The sequence below is a fragment of the Crocuta crocuta genome, unplaced genomic scaffold, assembly GCF_008692635.1.
Source record: "Crocuta crocuta isolate KB4526 unplaced genomic scaffold, BGI_CrCroc_1.0 scaffold41, whole genome shotgun sequence".
Classification (NCBI taxonomy): Eukaryota; Metazoa; Chordata; class Mammalia; order Carnivora; family Hyaenidae; genus Crocuta; species Crocuta crocuta.
Window position 1 is genome coordinate 11,513,230 of NW_027529428.1, and position 14,291 is coordinate 11,527,520.

At 44.5% G+C, this 14,291-nt stretch overlaps 1 protein-coding gene across 4 annotated transcripts in view; it reads right to left on the bottom strand.

Annotated features, from left to right (window-relative positions):
* The window catches only part of PIP5K1B (phosphatidylinositol-4-phosphate 5-kinase type 1 beta), a 307,134-nt gene that overhangs the window by 128,217 nt on the left and 164,626 nt on the right, over window positions 1-14,291 (bottom strand). For all 4 annotated transcript variants that reach the window (XM_077759415.1, XM_077759417.1, XM_077759416.1 and 1 more), the window contains one exon: window positions 5,420-5,537. In XM_077759415.1, the coding sequence (XP_077615541.1) occupies window positions 5,420-5,537 (118 nt within the window). The remainder of the gene's footprint in view (window positions 1-5,419; window positions 5,538-14,291) is intronic.

The following is a 14,291-nucleotide window of genomic DNA, read 5'->3' on the forward strand; positions in this document are numbered from 1 at the left end:
GAATTCTGATTCTTTGTTTTACGGGCTTTGAATTCCTGGCACAGAACCTTCTTATGGATAGGAGTTAATGTTGTGGAAGTCAAACAACAACACAGAACGCAGAAATGAGAGGCTGCAAATAGAGAAATTAGGGGGTGATTCAGGAAGAGCTGTCTAGAGAAAACTGGATTCAGACCTAATCATCTGCTTCTAATTAAAGCCTCAGATTCTTTTCTAAGCAGTAACATTACAGAGGAAGTATTTCATTGGTTACTTGTCAAATATGCCTTTATTAGGTAATTTATAAATTAATATGCACAGAAAAATAAACTGCTTTGACATTTGTTAATAACTTGCTGGTGGGTCACTACTGGTAGATCACTGGTGTGTAGTAAACTGGCCTTTGGATATCAACCAGGAATCCTACTGATCTCATGGATAATCCTGGGGTTTCTCACCCTACAACTTGGTCACCATGCCCTGCGCTAAGCAACATTCCCTACAATGTTGCTGCTTAGGAGTAAATCAAGAGGAGGGATGGCAACGTTTTAATTAGCCTTGATCAAAAGGCCCCACGTGCACCCTGCGTTTTATACACCTTCTTGCACGCTCTCTCTTCTGTGCAAGCTGTTCCAATGTGTTCATTCTTTCCCTTCTATTTCCTGCAGGGCCTCCCGCTATTCCCGCTGCAAAGGCCACAAAGCACAATCCAGGTGGGCCCTGCCAAGGCAAATTAACAACGTAAACTTGTGCAGGGTGCTGGAGATAAGTTTCCCGGCCATTTCTTCCCCTTGATGGTGTTAAATATTCACCCTGCTCTTATTGGTGCTGGTGAGTCTGGAAAGACATCATATACATCAACCCTGGATTTTGGAACACTCAGGCACCTGGGGAAGAAGCAAATCAAACCCAAGTCTTGTTGCCAAAGCAGAGATGGGGAAAAATGCTCTGGGGCCCTTGGCCTTCCCTTGAGAGGCATTTATTTTGGAACAAATAAGGAAGGAGGCACAGGCAGGCTGCCATATGTGTGCTGTGTGTGCACAAGCATCCTCGGTACGCCGTCTCACAATCCAAATTATGCAGGTCCCAACATGAAAAGTGTAATTGGCATGCAGATGGTGGATCCTAATGGTACTGGGAACGTAAACAGAATAATTCAGGCTAAAATTCAGAGGCAAGAGCACAGGACTAAGCAGAAATGCACACATATCAGGGAGATCATTACTAAGCCCAGCTGTCGAGTTACTGATTGCTCTATAATGTTACCTTCTCTCCCCTTTAGATCAGTCTGTCTTCACAAATTTGGGTTCAACTAGCCCCAGCTTGACACACACCAAGATATACTCTGGGATTTGTGTGGTGTCCTCTTTTTCTTCACCCTTTTTTTTTTTTTTTTTAAAGGGAGGTCTTTTATGATTTTCCTGTACTTTATTTGGGCTTATGTCTTCCAAAAAATGCTTCATTAGAGCTGTTTGACTCTGCTTCCGAATGGGTAATCACAGCTCATGGTTTCATGGCCGAGGGAATCTCACACTGTGGTCACATAAAATGAGAAGTCTGAGACCCAGTGGGCTGAGAGGCAGCCAGTGAAGGGGAAAGAGCACAGGGGAGGACTGGGGGAATCCCTGTTCTGGTCTGGGCTCTGCACCTACCAACGTGGAGAACCTTCAGCACCTCTTTCAGTGACCCCAGCTTTATTTATTTTTTTCTTTAAAAAATTTTTTTTTTGTTTTATTTATTTCTGAGAGAGAGAGAGAGAGCGTGCGAGCAAGCATGAGCAGGGGAGGGTCAGAGAGAGAGAGAGATACAGAATCTGAAACAGGCTCCAGGCTCTGAGCTAGCTGTCAGCACAGAGCCCGACGCAGGGCTCAAACCCACGAACCGTGAGGTCATGACCTGAGCTGAAGTCAGACGTTCAACCGACTGAGCCACCCAGGTGCCCCAGTGAGCCCAGCTTTAGACTGCTCATCTACAATGAATGGTTGAGCTAAAAAGTCTGACGGTTACACCTAATTTTGGGGAGCTCCCTCCTCATCTACCACACTTCAGATCACTGGCTGGGGTTTTCAGATTAAGCGGTTTGGAGGTGAGCTACTAGTTCTGGGCTGGGGGGTATCCCTAGTGCTGGGCAGGTAGATGGCCACAACAATTGGGGACCAGGCAGCCATGTTTAGCTAGAGGGCCAGTGCCCTTTTTCTGTTTCCGGTAGGTCCCAGTTACTGAATTGTGTTGATAAGGGAGCTGTAAAAATGGAATCAAAGAAAAGCATTCTTACCTGCCTATTCCTATCTTTTTCTCCCCGCCCCTCCCCCAACTTTCCATCATGGAAAATTTCAAACCTATGTAAAAGTAAAGAGAATTGTGTAATGAACATCCATATGCTTCTCTTCCAGCTTCTGCAATTATCAACTCATGGCCAATCTTGTTTCTACTACACCCCAATCACTCCTCTGCCTGCTCCCCTCAATCTCTCCAAGCAAATCCCAGATATCAAATCATCTCATCCATAGAAACTCCGGCATTCGTCTCTAAAAGACAAAGCCTCCTCTTTTGAAAGAGAACCACAATACATATCATCATCCCACCAAAAACACTACTGTTCAACATCATCACATATGTGGTCAACCCTTTAAATTCCACCAATTTCCTGTAATTAAAAAAAACCAAATGTTTGAACAATCTGGCCTCATCTTTCTCACTTGCCGATCCAAACCATTTCCTCCTGCCATCTTGGTCTTCCACCCAAAGTGCCTCTAAACATTTAATGCATTTGCATCTCTGATCTCACAGTCCGAACAGCACCTCCCCTCCCCTCCCCTCCCCTCCCCTGAGTATGCTTCCCTTCTTTTCCTCCTACTCAAATCCCTTCCAAATTTAAGTCACAGCTAAACCATTTCACACCCATAAGAAGCCCTCCTAATCCTCGATGCAACAGAGAGAGACCCCTCCCTCCTCTGAAATCCTAGAGTATCTCCTATTGCCCTGTAGTCGTTTTATCTACTGTCTGGTAGAGTTGATAGTTCTCCCGCACAAACAAATCATCTTGGCAGTTGGATTCTAAGTTCCCTGAATGTCATGACTTCTAATTTTCGAATTTCCCTCTATCCGGTTGTAAAGTATTTTTGCCACAGTAAGTGTTCAAAATATCTGATGATTGATTAATTTACCTTTTGCCAGCTACATGAAGGAAGACTTGCTCTGTGAAGCCATCAGCTTCGTCTCCTGGGCTCCTCTGTAAACACGCTAACCCCATGATGAAAGTAACTTTGCCAGCTTAAAGCCTTGCTAGGAAACTCTGTAAGCCGTGGGCCCTGAAGATCAGGAAAAGGCCCTCCCCCAAGAAAGCAATTTTGTGAGACAGAGTGAGTGCAAACACTGGCTTCCCAGTCTGTTGCTCAATGGCCACAGGAGGGCCCGAGAAAGACCTATGGGTAAAGGTGAGACAGGCAGCCATTTCGTCACAATGACTGGATCTGAGCTATGAAATCCAAGTATATGGCATCTCCTTGGTGAGCAGAAGCTCAAGGAAATTCAGAAGGAGAACCCACTGATTTCTAATGTGTGGCAGCAGATGAGAGGACAACCTTGTCTTTAATAAAACAGTATCAAGACCCCCCAGAGTCCCATCAACACGTTTCCTGAATGATGGTGACACTCAATTATTACAGAATGGTCAGAAACGGAAGAAGCTTCTATAGTACATATCCACACCCACCCGCCCATCCCCATTCCCCCACACGCGTGGGTTTGTGCACTGAAGTAGCTGGGGGATAGGGGGCAGGTTGGTCAGTGCTGGGTAGACACACCTGACATCACAGTTAAAGGGGCGTGGCAAGGAAGAAAGCTACCCCGATGGGCACCTTTAAGGGCAGCCGACTTGCCCAGGGACTTTCTATTCATTTCCCGCTGCTCTGTGAATACTTGTTCATGTGCCTTGAAGAGCCAATCTCATCTTATTAGGCAGAAATCATATAAGTTTCTTAAGGCTCAACTGAAGAAGAGGGTCATATCCGACGGGAGGGTGGGGGGTGGTGAGACAGGTGATTGGGGTTAAGGAGTGCACCTGCCATGCTGACAGCAGGTGAAGTACGCAAGTGCTGAGTCACTACAGTGTACACTAGAACTAATGTAGCGCTATACGTTTACTTACTGGAGTTAAAATAAAAACCTAAGAAAAAAACAAGCGGGTCATGCGCAGATTTTCATCAGCACAGAACAGAATGAGCTTTCAATTTTAAAATGTACATCTTACCCAAATTATAAGATGCAGTTTCAATAGTCTCTGTTCCAAGTGATAAATGGTGCTATACTTCCTCCGCAAAACTTTATTCCGGGATCTGGCTCAAGTCTTATTAAGAACATTCAGAATAGGATGAACAATAAATATTTGATGGCATCCTTCCTACGGCTTCTTGAAAACCAATTGTGAAGAGCCCCAGGGTGTTAACAGTGATCAAATTATGAAATAAACCATTTTCCTCTTGAAACAAAAAGGAAGTTCCTGATTCCTCGAACAGGAATTAGGTAAAGCTCTGAGGTCAGAGCAGACGACATCACAAAAAGGCTGTAGTGTTATACCTGCTGCGTGCCAGGAAGATGATGGAGAGAAACGACAAGTCTAAGGATAAAATACGCCCTTGCACCAAATAAAAATGCGTTTAAAAAGAGCTTGCATCAAAAGATGTTGAGAGCAAGCCTATCTAGTATCTTAAAAATGCTGTCCATCCACTGCCATGTAGTATTCCATTGTATAGATAAACCACATCTTGAGGGTGTTATGCTGAGCGAAATAAGTCAGGCAGAGAAGGACAGATACCATACGTTTGCACGTATAGGAGGATTAGGAGGAACTTAACAGAGGACCGTGGGGGAGAGAGACTCTTGAATGCTGAGAACAAACAGGGCTGATGAGGGTAGGGGGGAGGGGAAGGGGGTGATGCACATGGAGGAGGGCACTTGTGGGGATGAGCACTTGGGTGTTATATGGAAACCAACTTGAGAATAAACTATTAAAAAAAATGCTGTTCAAATTGTAGGTCAAGGCGAATATGGTTGCGGGCCAAGTCAGGTTTGAGATGAATGGTATAAATAAGGCAATTAAAACAGGAAGGCTTTCAAGTAGAATGTAATCAGCAAAATACACAGGAGTATTTAGAACTAATGATAATATATCTGTTAGAATAATCATCTGAAGTAGCAACCAACACCACAGTTATTTACATATCAATTACCATAGCAGATTTTGCAGCTATCAGTAAATGCTGCAGAGTCAAATCACATTTCCTGGAGCTAAATTTACCATCATTATAAAAACTTGGACCTTTTACTATGCTCCAGAGCTTTATAAAATAAGAGCCACGCACCACCTGCCACTGTTGCTATGAGACAAATGTTTATATCGCACGTTTTGGAAGAAGGAAGGAAAATTCCAGGTTCTTACCAAGTAATCATCAGGCTTGATACCAAAAAGTTCTCTGAAGTATCGGAATGCTAGTGGAGCATATGTCTTAAATCTGAAGTCTGGGTAATGATGTGCTGGGGTCAGATTGCTCCCTTCGCTGCAGTTAAAATTTTAAAAAAAAAAAAAAAGTGTGAGAGAGAGAGAATTAACAAAGACAATTTTGACTTCAAATTGTAGTTCTACTAGTCCCAGGCCAATTTCCCTGCTAGAAAGACATACCCGATCGAGTGTCTCTCTAAGCTCATGTCCCAAAGGGCAATGGCCATCAGGTCAAACCAGAGGCTAAGTCAGTGGGGGCCACTCCAAGCATGTATTGCCTGCCAGGCCCAGTGAGTCTTCAGCCTGAAAACTCTTCATCAGCCCCTGTGCCTGTGATTTTCCCCCTGTGATTTTCTTCCATTTTCCCCAGGGAAACCACAGTTGTGATGCTTTCCGTAGAAGATCCAGGGCTTAGTGCGTGGAACGATTTGAAAAATCCATTTTTGGGACCAAGAACATTGGATAATCATTTTAAACTAGGAATAAGTGAAATAATTTTAAAAATATGTCATTCACAAAATCATCACACTGGAAATATAAGAGTCCTGAATCTGAACCATTTCTTTTTTTTAAATTTTTTATTTTTTAAAAATGTTTTATTTATTTCTGAGAGAGAGAGAGAGAGAGAGAGGAGGGAAGGGTCAGAGAGAGAGGGAGATACAGAATCTGAAACAGGCTCCAGGATCTGAGCTGGCTGTGAGAACACAACCTGACACGGGGCTCGAACCCACAAAGCGTGAGATCATGACCTGAGGTGAAGTCAGACGCTTAACCAACTGAGCCACCCAGGCGCCTCTGAACCATTTCTGACATCCATATTTACAGGAAAAGGGGCCTTAAATATTTTAGGGATTCTGAAACCCTGATGTGCATTCCCAGATCCATCATGATCTGTTCCCATCCCCCCCTTCTGGGTTCATCTTTGAAAACTTTTGTGCAATATTTATGACACATAAAAGGTATAAAGAAATAAGCCAGTGAATACTCATGAATCCAAAATTCCGCTTAAGAAATATTATCTATATAGTTGAATTGCCTTCTGTAGTTTTCATTAATCGTAAAACTCTCTTTGTCCTTAGAGGCATCCACTAGCCTGAATTTTGATGCTTATTATCCATTTTAGACTACAGCTATAATATATTTCACACAACATCTGACAAGCCACCTAATCTATCTGTACTTGGAGTTTTCATTGTGAAAAATGAGAATAATTCAGCAGATTAAGACCATTTTGTAGGGAGGTTCAAGATCTCTCTTTACCACATTCTAAGCGGATGACCGAGGCTGTATGCAACCTTGTCACGGTCTGATGTTTTATGGATACAAGTAAGCTTGTGCGAGTCTTCCAGGATGCAATAAACACTTGGAATCTACTACAGTTTAGCTGTGTCCACGGCAGCCAGATTTTTGTACCAGTACCTGGCACATCACTGACAGGAAGTAGTTTCTGATGAAAAGAATGAGTTTTCAAGATAATTCTAAGACAATAAAGTTGATCCTTACCTGAAGGTTAGGTTCAAAAGTCACCAGGTAAGGTTAAAAAAAACCACTACAGTCTAAAAATACAGATATTTATAGTGGAATATAACAGCCATAAAAAGAATGAAATCTTGCCGTTTGCAAGAACATGAATGGATCTAGAGAGTATTATACTAAGTGAAATAAGTCCGAGAATCACAAATACCGTACGATTTCACTCATTACGTGGAATTTAAGAAATGAAACAAACAAACAAGAAAGGAGACAAACCAAGAAACAGACTCTTAAGGACAAAGAACAAACAGATGGGCTCCTGAGGGGAGGCAGGTGAGGGGAGGGTGAAATACGTGATGGGGATTAAAACGTACACTTATCCTGAAGAGCAATGACTGGTGTATAGAATTACCGAATCACTATATTGTATACCTGAAATCCACATAACACTGTATGCTAATTACACTGGAATTTCAAAATTAATTAATTAGTTTAAAAATCACCATCATCAAAAATCACCCTTGCAAGCTACTAAGGAGACGGTCTATTCTACAGATGACTGCTTTTTCTGGGGACTCCAGAGGAAGTAGTTGGCTTGTGTTGTTAGAGACTGACATCAGATAATACACCTTATCTTTAGACACAATGCTTGCCCTTCAGGGCAGCAGCACGGGAGTCAGGACTGCCCGGGATTAGACCAGTCACCTCGGTATCAGCTCAGTGTGTGGAATGGCCCCAAATCACCTACCCATCTGAATGATTCCTGTTTCCCCGAGCAAGCGTAGCTGAATATTCATAATGTACATGTGCTGTCCAGGCAGCACACCTAAACATTTCCTCAGTCCATATTTTTAGACTCTAAGGGGACATGTACTGAGTTACAGGTCCTATGGGACTGTCAAGAGGCATAATTCTGGAACGCATATGACATGTACTTACGTGAAAATGTTGGCTAGGCAGAAATAAGAGATAAAATCAAAGAAGCCCAAAGTGACCTCTGACATCCCTCCTTCCTCTTGCTAATAAGCAAAAGTAAGTACAATGCTTTGGGTTCCGAAGTGGGCTGCTTTTGGTGAGCGGAGAGTGTTGCCAATTTCTTCTTTCTTCCACTCTCTTCTCTCCTTTGTTGCTCATGCGATTGAAGTCATTAGTTCCATCAGAAGGCATTACATTACCTTCAACGTGCAAACAGTAAGATAAAACCCCCATGTTCTACTCCTCAGAGTTTTTCTTCAAATGGTTTGTTCTCATGCAGTTGGGGAACCAAGACAGTGACAGAATCTTAAGAGAGAATCTCACAACTGTGAGATTGTGACCTGAGATGAAATCAAGAGTCGGTGGCTCAACGGACTGAGGCACTCAGGCGCACCACCACTGCTATTCTTATATCTAAAAATATGTATTTCTTGGGACGCCTGGGTAGCTCAGCTGGTTAAGCGTCTGATTTTGGCTCAGGTCATGATTTCATGGTTCGTGGGTTTGAGCCTTGCATCAGGCTCTGTGTTGATAGCGCAGAGCCTAGAGCCTGTTTCAGATTCTGTGTCTCCCTCTGTCTTTGCCCCACCCCTGCTTACGCTCTGTCTCTCAGAAACACACAAACACTGAAAAAAAATTTTTTTAATGTATTTCTTAGTGGCAATGGGTGTTTAGAATTACACAATGTTGAAGTCTGAAGGAAGCATTACCACCTGGCATTTAGCAGATAAAAAAACAAAGTCCAGGGAGGGAAAGACATGGCCTGAGCTCATCAGGATCAAGCAAGATCAGGAAATTAGATTCACACCAGAGCAGCAGAGAACTCAGAGGTGGATAGGTATGCTTTAACTTAAACTTGACATTCCTAGACTAAGTCTTCCTTTACACGATTCAGTTTTAGGCTTCAGGGTACCCTCCCCCTCCCCCCCATACACCAGCTCTTCTCCAGGAGGAATTCACACTGCGGGGACATGATTCTATTTACAGGAGCTTGATTAGCCACACAAACATTCTCAGCTGATGTCCTGGGAACACCTTAGCTTCCTATACACGGTTCCACAGGCCGATAACCACGTGCTGCTTTTTGGTGGCCCTGGGAGGAGAGATTTGGTGCTAAGCAATAAGGTGAAACTAATTTAGCATCTCCAGGGCACAGAAGGGGTCCAGTGTTGGAGCGGAGAGCTAGAGCTCTGATGTTTCTGAGGCGGCATTTTGTAGCAGGTGGATTTACTGATTTCAGACTCTAAGTGTAGGTAGGGTGTGTGGGGTCTGTCAGCAAAAGGAGCGGCCCGGCAGCTCCTGGGGGACAGACTCATTCACGTGACTATGGAGCGGGAGAAGTCCCATGATCTGCCCCCTGGAACCTAGAGGCCCAGGAAAGCTGCCAGAGCAGTTCCAGCTCAATCTTCCAGGGCCGAGAACCAGTGAGCCGATGGCCTAAGTCCTGGTCTAAGCGGAAGGCCCAAGCACAAGTGCTGAGGTCTGAAGGCCAGAGAGGACTTCAGCTCCAGCAGGGAGCACCTTTGGCTCCATGTGGGCCCACACCAAACTGCTGAAGTGATCTTGGGTCAGTCTACTGGTTCAAATGCAAATTTCCCCTGGAGAAATCATCACAGTCACATTCAGAAACAAATTCTTTTATGAAACATTTTAAAATGTTTTCTTTATTTTTTGAGAGAAGGACATAGAGCATGAGCGTGGGAGGGACAGAGACAGAGGGAGACACAGATCAGAAGGAGGCTCCAGGCTCTGAGCTGTCAGCACAGAGCCCGATGCGGGGCTCGAACCCACGGACCGTGAGATCATGACCTGAGCTGAAGTCGGACACTTAACTGACTGAACCACCCAGGCGCCTCCAGAAATAATTGTTTTTAAAGCGCATTTATTTATCTAGAGGGAGAGAGAGAGTACAGTTGGGGAGGGGCGGGGAGAAGGGAGAAAGAATCCCAAGCTGGCTCCATGCTGTCAGTGCTGAGCCCAACTCGGGGCTCAAACCCACGAACCGTGAGATCGTGACCTGAGCTGAAACCAAGAGCTATAAGCTCAACCGACCGAGCCACCCAGGGGCTCCTCAAAAATGTTTTATCAGCTATCAGGCATCCCGTGCTCAGTCAGGTTAAAACATAAAAGGACCCATCAGAGCAAGCGTGACCACGAGGAGCACGGTAAGTGAAAGGTGCTTTGTCTTAATGTAGAGATGGTGATGCAGAGACAAAATGCGAGCGACCGCACAGCCGGACAAGTGACTCCACAGTCCAGTAACAAATTGATGGTGGCACCTACTCTTCAAACGGGGCCTCTGTAAGTCAGGGTCTACCGAAGGAGACTTGGGGTGTTCCTCATTCCTGCTGCCAGTTCAGGCAAGTGGAGACCCTTGTGATGATTTGGCCAGTGAAGTCTCACTCAGTCCCCTCTCTTGCCAAAGTAGACAGTGCTCTGAACGGGAAAACAAAGCAGAACAAAGCCGAAGACACGTTCCCCGCTGGGCTCCTCCTCCTGAGCTCGGCCGGCACAGAGAGTCAAGTCCACCTCGTGCAATGCAAGGCCACACCACCTCTTAGGCCAGCCGGCTGGCAGCCAGTCTTTAAAAATCAGCAGATGAGAGCAGCTTAAATTCCACAACCAAATACCACAGCGGGAGCTGTCATTTACCGGGAACACGTGACAGTCACTGACGGTCTAAATGCTAAACCTCCCAAGCAGTTGGTGCCATCCTGGGAAACTGGGTTTTGAAGGCAATTTCAAGGAAGTTAAAGTGTTCTATAATAATCAGTACACGCAATAAACCTTTTATTTGGAATTGAAGGAAGAGGTGTATACCTTTGATGACCAGAAAATCAGTTTCTTCCCAGCCCCACCCCATAGACGTGGAAGAAATATGTACAGAGTTTTGACTTGAAGGGACATCATACTCTTTGGCTTGTCCAGACACAGCCATGTATCCTCTTTAATGCCTTGTGTGTTGTCCACACACACGTTAAGAGCCACTACACAACGTCTGTGCCGATTAGGGGCCGGCAATCCTTCTAAGTCTCTGTTGAATCACACAGCTCTACTGTCGTGGTGGGAAAGCAGATACAGACAACACATAAATGAACGACGTGGCCGTGTTCCAATTCAACTTTATCAACCAAAAGGGGCAGGAAGCCCGATGTGTCCCATGGGCTGTAGTGAGCTGACCCATGGTAGGGAGAGAGAGGTTCTTGGATGAGTTTACGTCAATATTATTTGAAATGCAGGCAGTTGCCTAATCTATCAAAGCCTTGACATCCAGCCCCGGAATCTGGCAATGCTCACACGAACCGTCGACCTCTGTGTTTGCTTGCCATTTAGAAAAATGTTTCACCCTTATGGTAGTTCTGTGTGACTCTCTGCCCAGTGAGGGTATCCCTCGGCTGTTCCCACCAATCCCAAAGAGGGCATGCGGACAGCCACCTGTGTTTGCAGAGATCCTCACATCGAACTGAACTCCATTTTATGAGCGAGGAGATTAAAATGCGAGAGACTTTTTACAAACTCTTTAGGTAGATGATTATTCTTGACTACGGCAAGATATATAAACTTTTACTGCCAGCTTTCAAGCCATATTCTTGGTTTCAGAGAAGGCTGGGATGGTGTCTTCTGTACGGGAGCAGAGGAAAGTATTAGCTCTGCTTGTCAAGGGGCTGAAGGGATAACTTTAAGTTGGTAAATCTAAGGTAAGAGCTGGGTACTTTTTCTGATTCAAAAAAGCAGAAATACCATTACTGTGCTTTCTTGCCACAGTGTAAGGAAAAACAAAACTTGGGAGTCAGTCATCCCCGAGGTCAAATCCTGACTTCACCATTTATTGGTTGTATTGCTTTGGGTTAAGCCACTTAATGTCTCTGGGCCTTACTTACTCCATCTGTAACATGGATTCTTTTGGGTAAAGATAAAAGGTAGTAATAATAATTTAATACCATATGTTATATCATATAAATGTTATGTCAATAAAACTATGGGTGTTTCATGGTTGATACTCATCAGTTTTGCTTCCTTTTGCCCCATCAGGATCGTGTTTACATGGCAAAACAAGATAAAACAACCTTTTTCTACCTAGTCCCATTTACACATGAAAATTTAGCTACAACTTTGATTTTCCGATTGCACTGCAGAATCTGGGGTCAAAAGATTAAGATGTGGTCATAGCTCTCTTACTGATCTACGTTGACTCTGGGAGATCACAGGACTAGATTGGTGAAAGGGATTAAAATTTTTTCTTAACGTTTTATTTTGTTTTTTTGAGAGACAGAACATGAGCAGGGGAGGGGCATAGAGAGAGGGAGACACAGAATCGAAAGCAGACTGCGGGCTCTTTCTCTGTGCTCACAGAGCACATGTGCTGTGAGCACAGAGCCCGAGGTGGGGCTCAAACCCACGAACCATGAGATTATGACCTGAGCCGACGTCAGATGCTGAACTGACTGAGCCACCCAGGGACCCTGCTAAAAGGGATTTTAGATCATCCTTCAAATCTCAAATCCAGGGGCCTTTTTTCTGCCACATACCAAATAAAATGCTCTGTGGAACAGATATATAATATCTAAAAACAACTTTGAGCCACTTCAAAATACATAAACAAATAAATAATAAAATGACACATTTTGTTGCTAAGAGAGACAGATCCTGCAGCTTCCCAATGGCAGTAAATTAGAAGACCTCAAGGCACCCTATGCAATTAGTTTTCTCTATGACCCAGATAGATTCACTGCGTTTTAGAACCATCTGAGACTCTGGAATGCCCAGCTGCATACAACTGGGGACGATCCTGCCCACCTCCCCTTACACCTGCCTCTGGGCAGGTATGGGAGTGTGGAGGGGCAGGGAGGGAAGTTCATCCGGCAGCTTTATTCACGTGTAGCTGACATAAAGTACAGTCTGTTAATTTTCACAGGTGTCTATATCCATGAAACCTTTGCCATGATCAGCATATTGAATCTACTCATCAGTCTGGCTGCGAGACTAACAAGGAGATGTTCCTGGCAAGGCCTGGGGGTGACAAGTACCCTGACGTGGGTACCCTTGCACATAGTGTCAGCTTATCCCAAAGAGCCAATGCCACCTCCACGGAGAAGAGCTGGGCTCAACCCCTTGGCAAAATTAATGAAGAAACGGCCCAGATGAGGACGCTGGGGCAAGAACCACATAAGCTTCTTCTGTTTTCATGGAAACACATCCAGAAACACATCCAGAGTGCTTGCATTTCAAAAAACAATATAGTATTTGCTAAGAGAAATTCTTGTCTGCATCAAATGCTTCACGTCATATTGACGTTGAAAAGCTACACATGTTAAAATGATATATTTTAAATGTGACAGTGGGTTCCTCTAAATAGACTCAGTTAGCTAAGTCTTCTTTCCCCCAGTGACATGCCTGCCATGCAGGGGCTAATGCTTCTCCTGTGGCCTAGAGTGTGAAGGTCAAAGACACAAATTCTAGGTATGGACACTGTTGGTTTTTTCTACTCCTGAAGAAAAAGGTGAAGACTGACCTCATTCTGTCTTAATCATGAAGATGCAGTATGCTTTAAAAACATTTTTTTTAGCATTTATTTTTGAGAGACAGAGAGAGACAAAGCATGAGCGAGAGAGTGGCAGAGGGAGAGAGAGAGGGAGACACAGAATCTGAAGCAGGCTCTAGGCTCTGAGCTGTTCAGCACAGAGCCCGATGCGGGGCTCGAACTCACAAACCACATCATGACCTGAGCCAAGGTCAGACACTTAACCAACTGAGCCACCCAGATGCCCCAGTATGCTCTTAATAAACCATCCATGAACAGAAGGATTCAAAGCACCAAGAAAGAGCTTATGGAGACCTAGGGACATGCTTCTTGACATAAAGTATATCAAAGAGTGTGGTGCATAACTGAGTTGCTAAACAGATACAAACTTGGTAGTCTAGGTATTAATTAAAAAATCATTTGGAGTTTCATTAGTTGCAAAAATCATGTAACAACTCCAAGAGCAAAATTTGGTAGCTACTAGAAAGATCATCACTGCCACACGGGAAGTCACGCGCTAGGTCAGTGGTTCTCAAACAGTTATGTGCTTAGAGTCTCCTGGAGGGATTGTTCAATAGATTTCCCGGTCCCATCCCCAAAGTTCCCGATTCAGTCGATGTGGGTGGAGCCCAAGAATCTGCATTTTTAACAAGTTCCACGTGCTCCTGATGTTGCCGGTCTGGAAGGCACATACTTGGGCCATGTTTTTCCCTAGGGCCCGTCCAAGCTGGCTCTGGTGATCGGACACGTGGGTAGGAGAGACCAGCAGAAACGGGGCACCTCGCTCTTCTTACCCACCCATCTGCAGCTGTCCCTGTTCCCTGCGCCCTGAACTTACTGCCG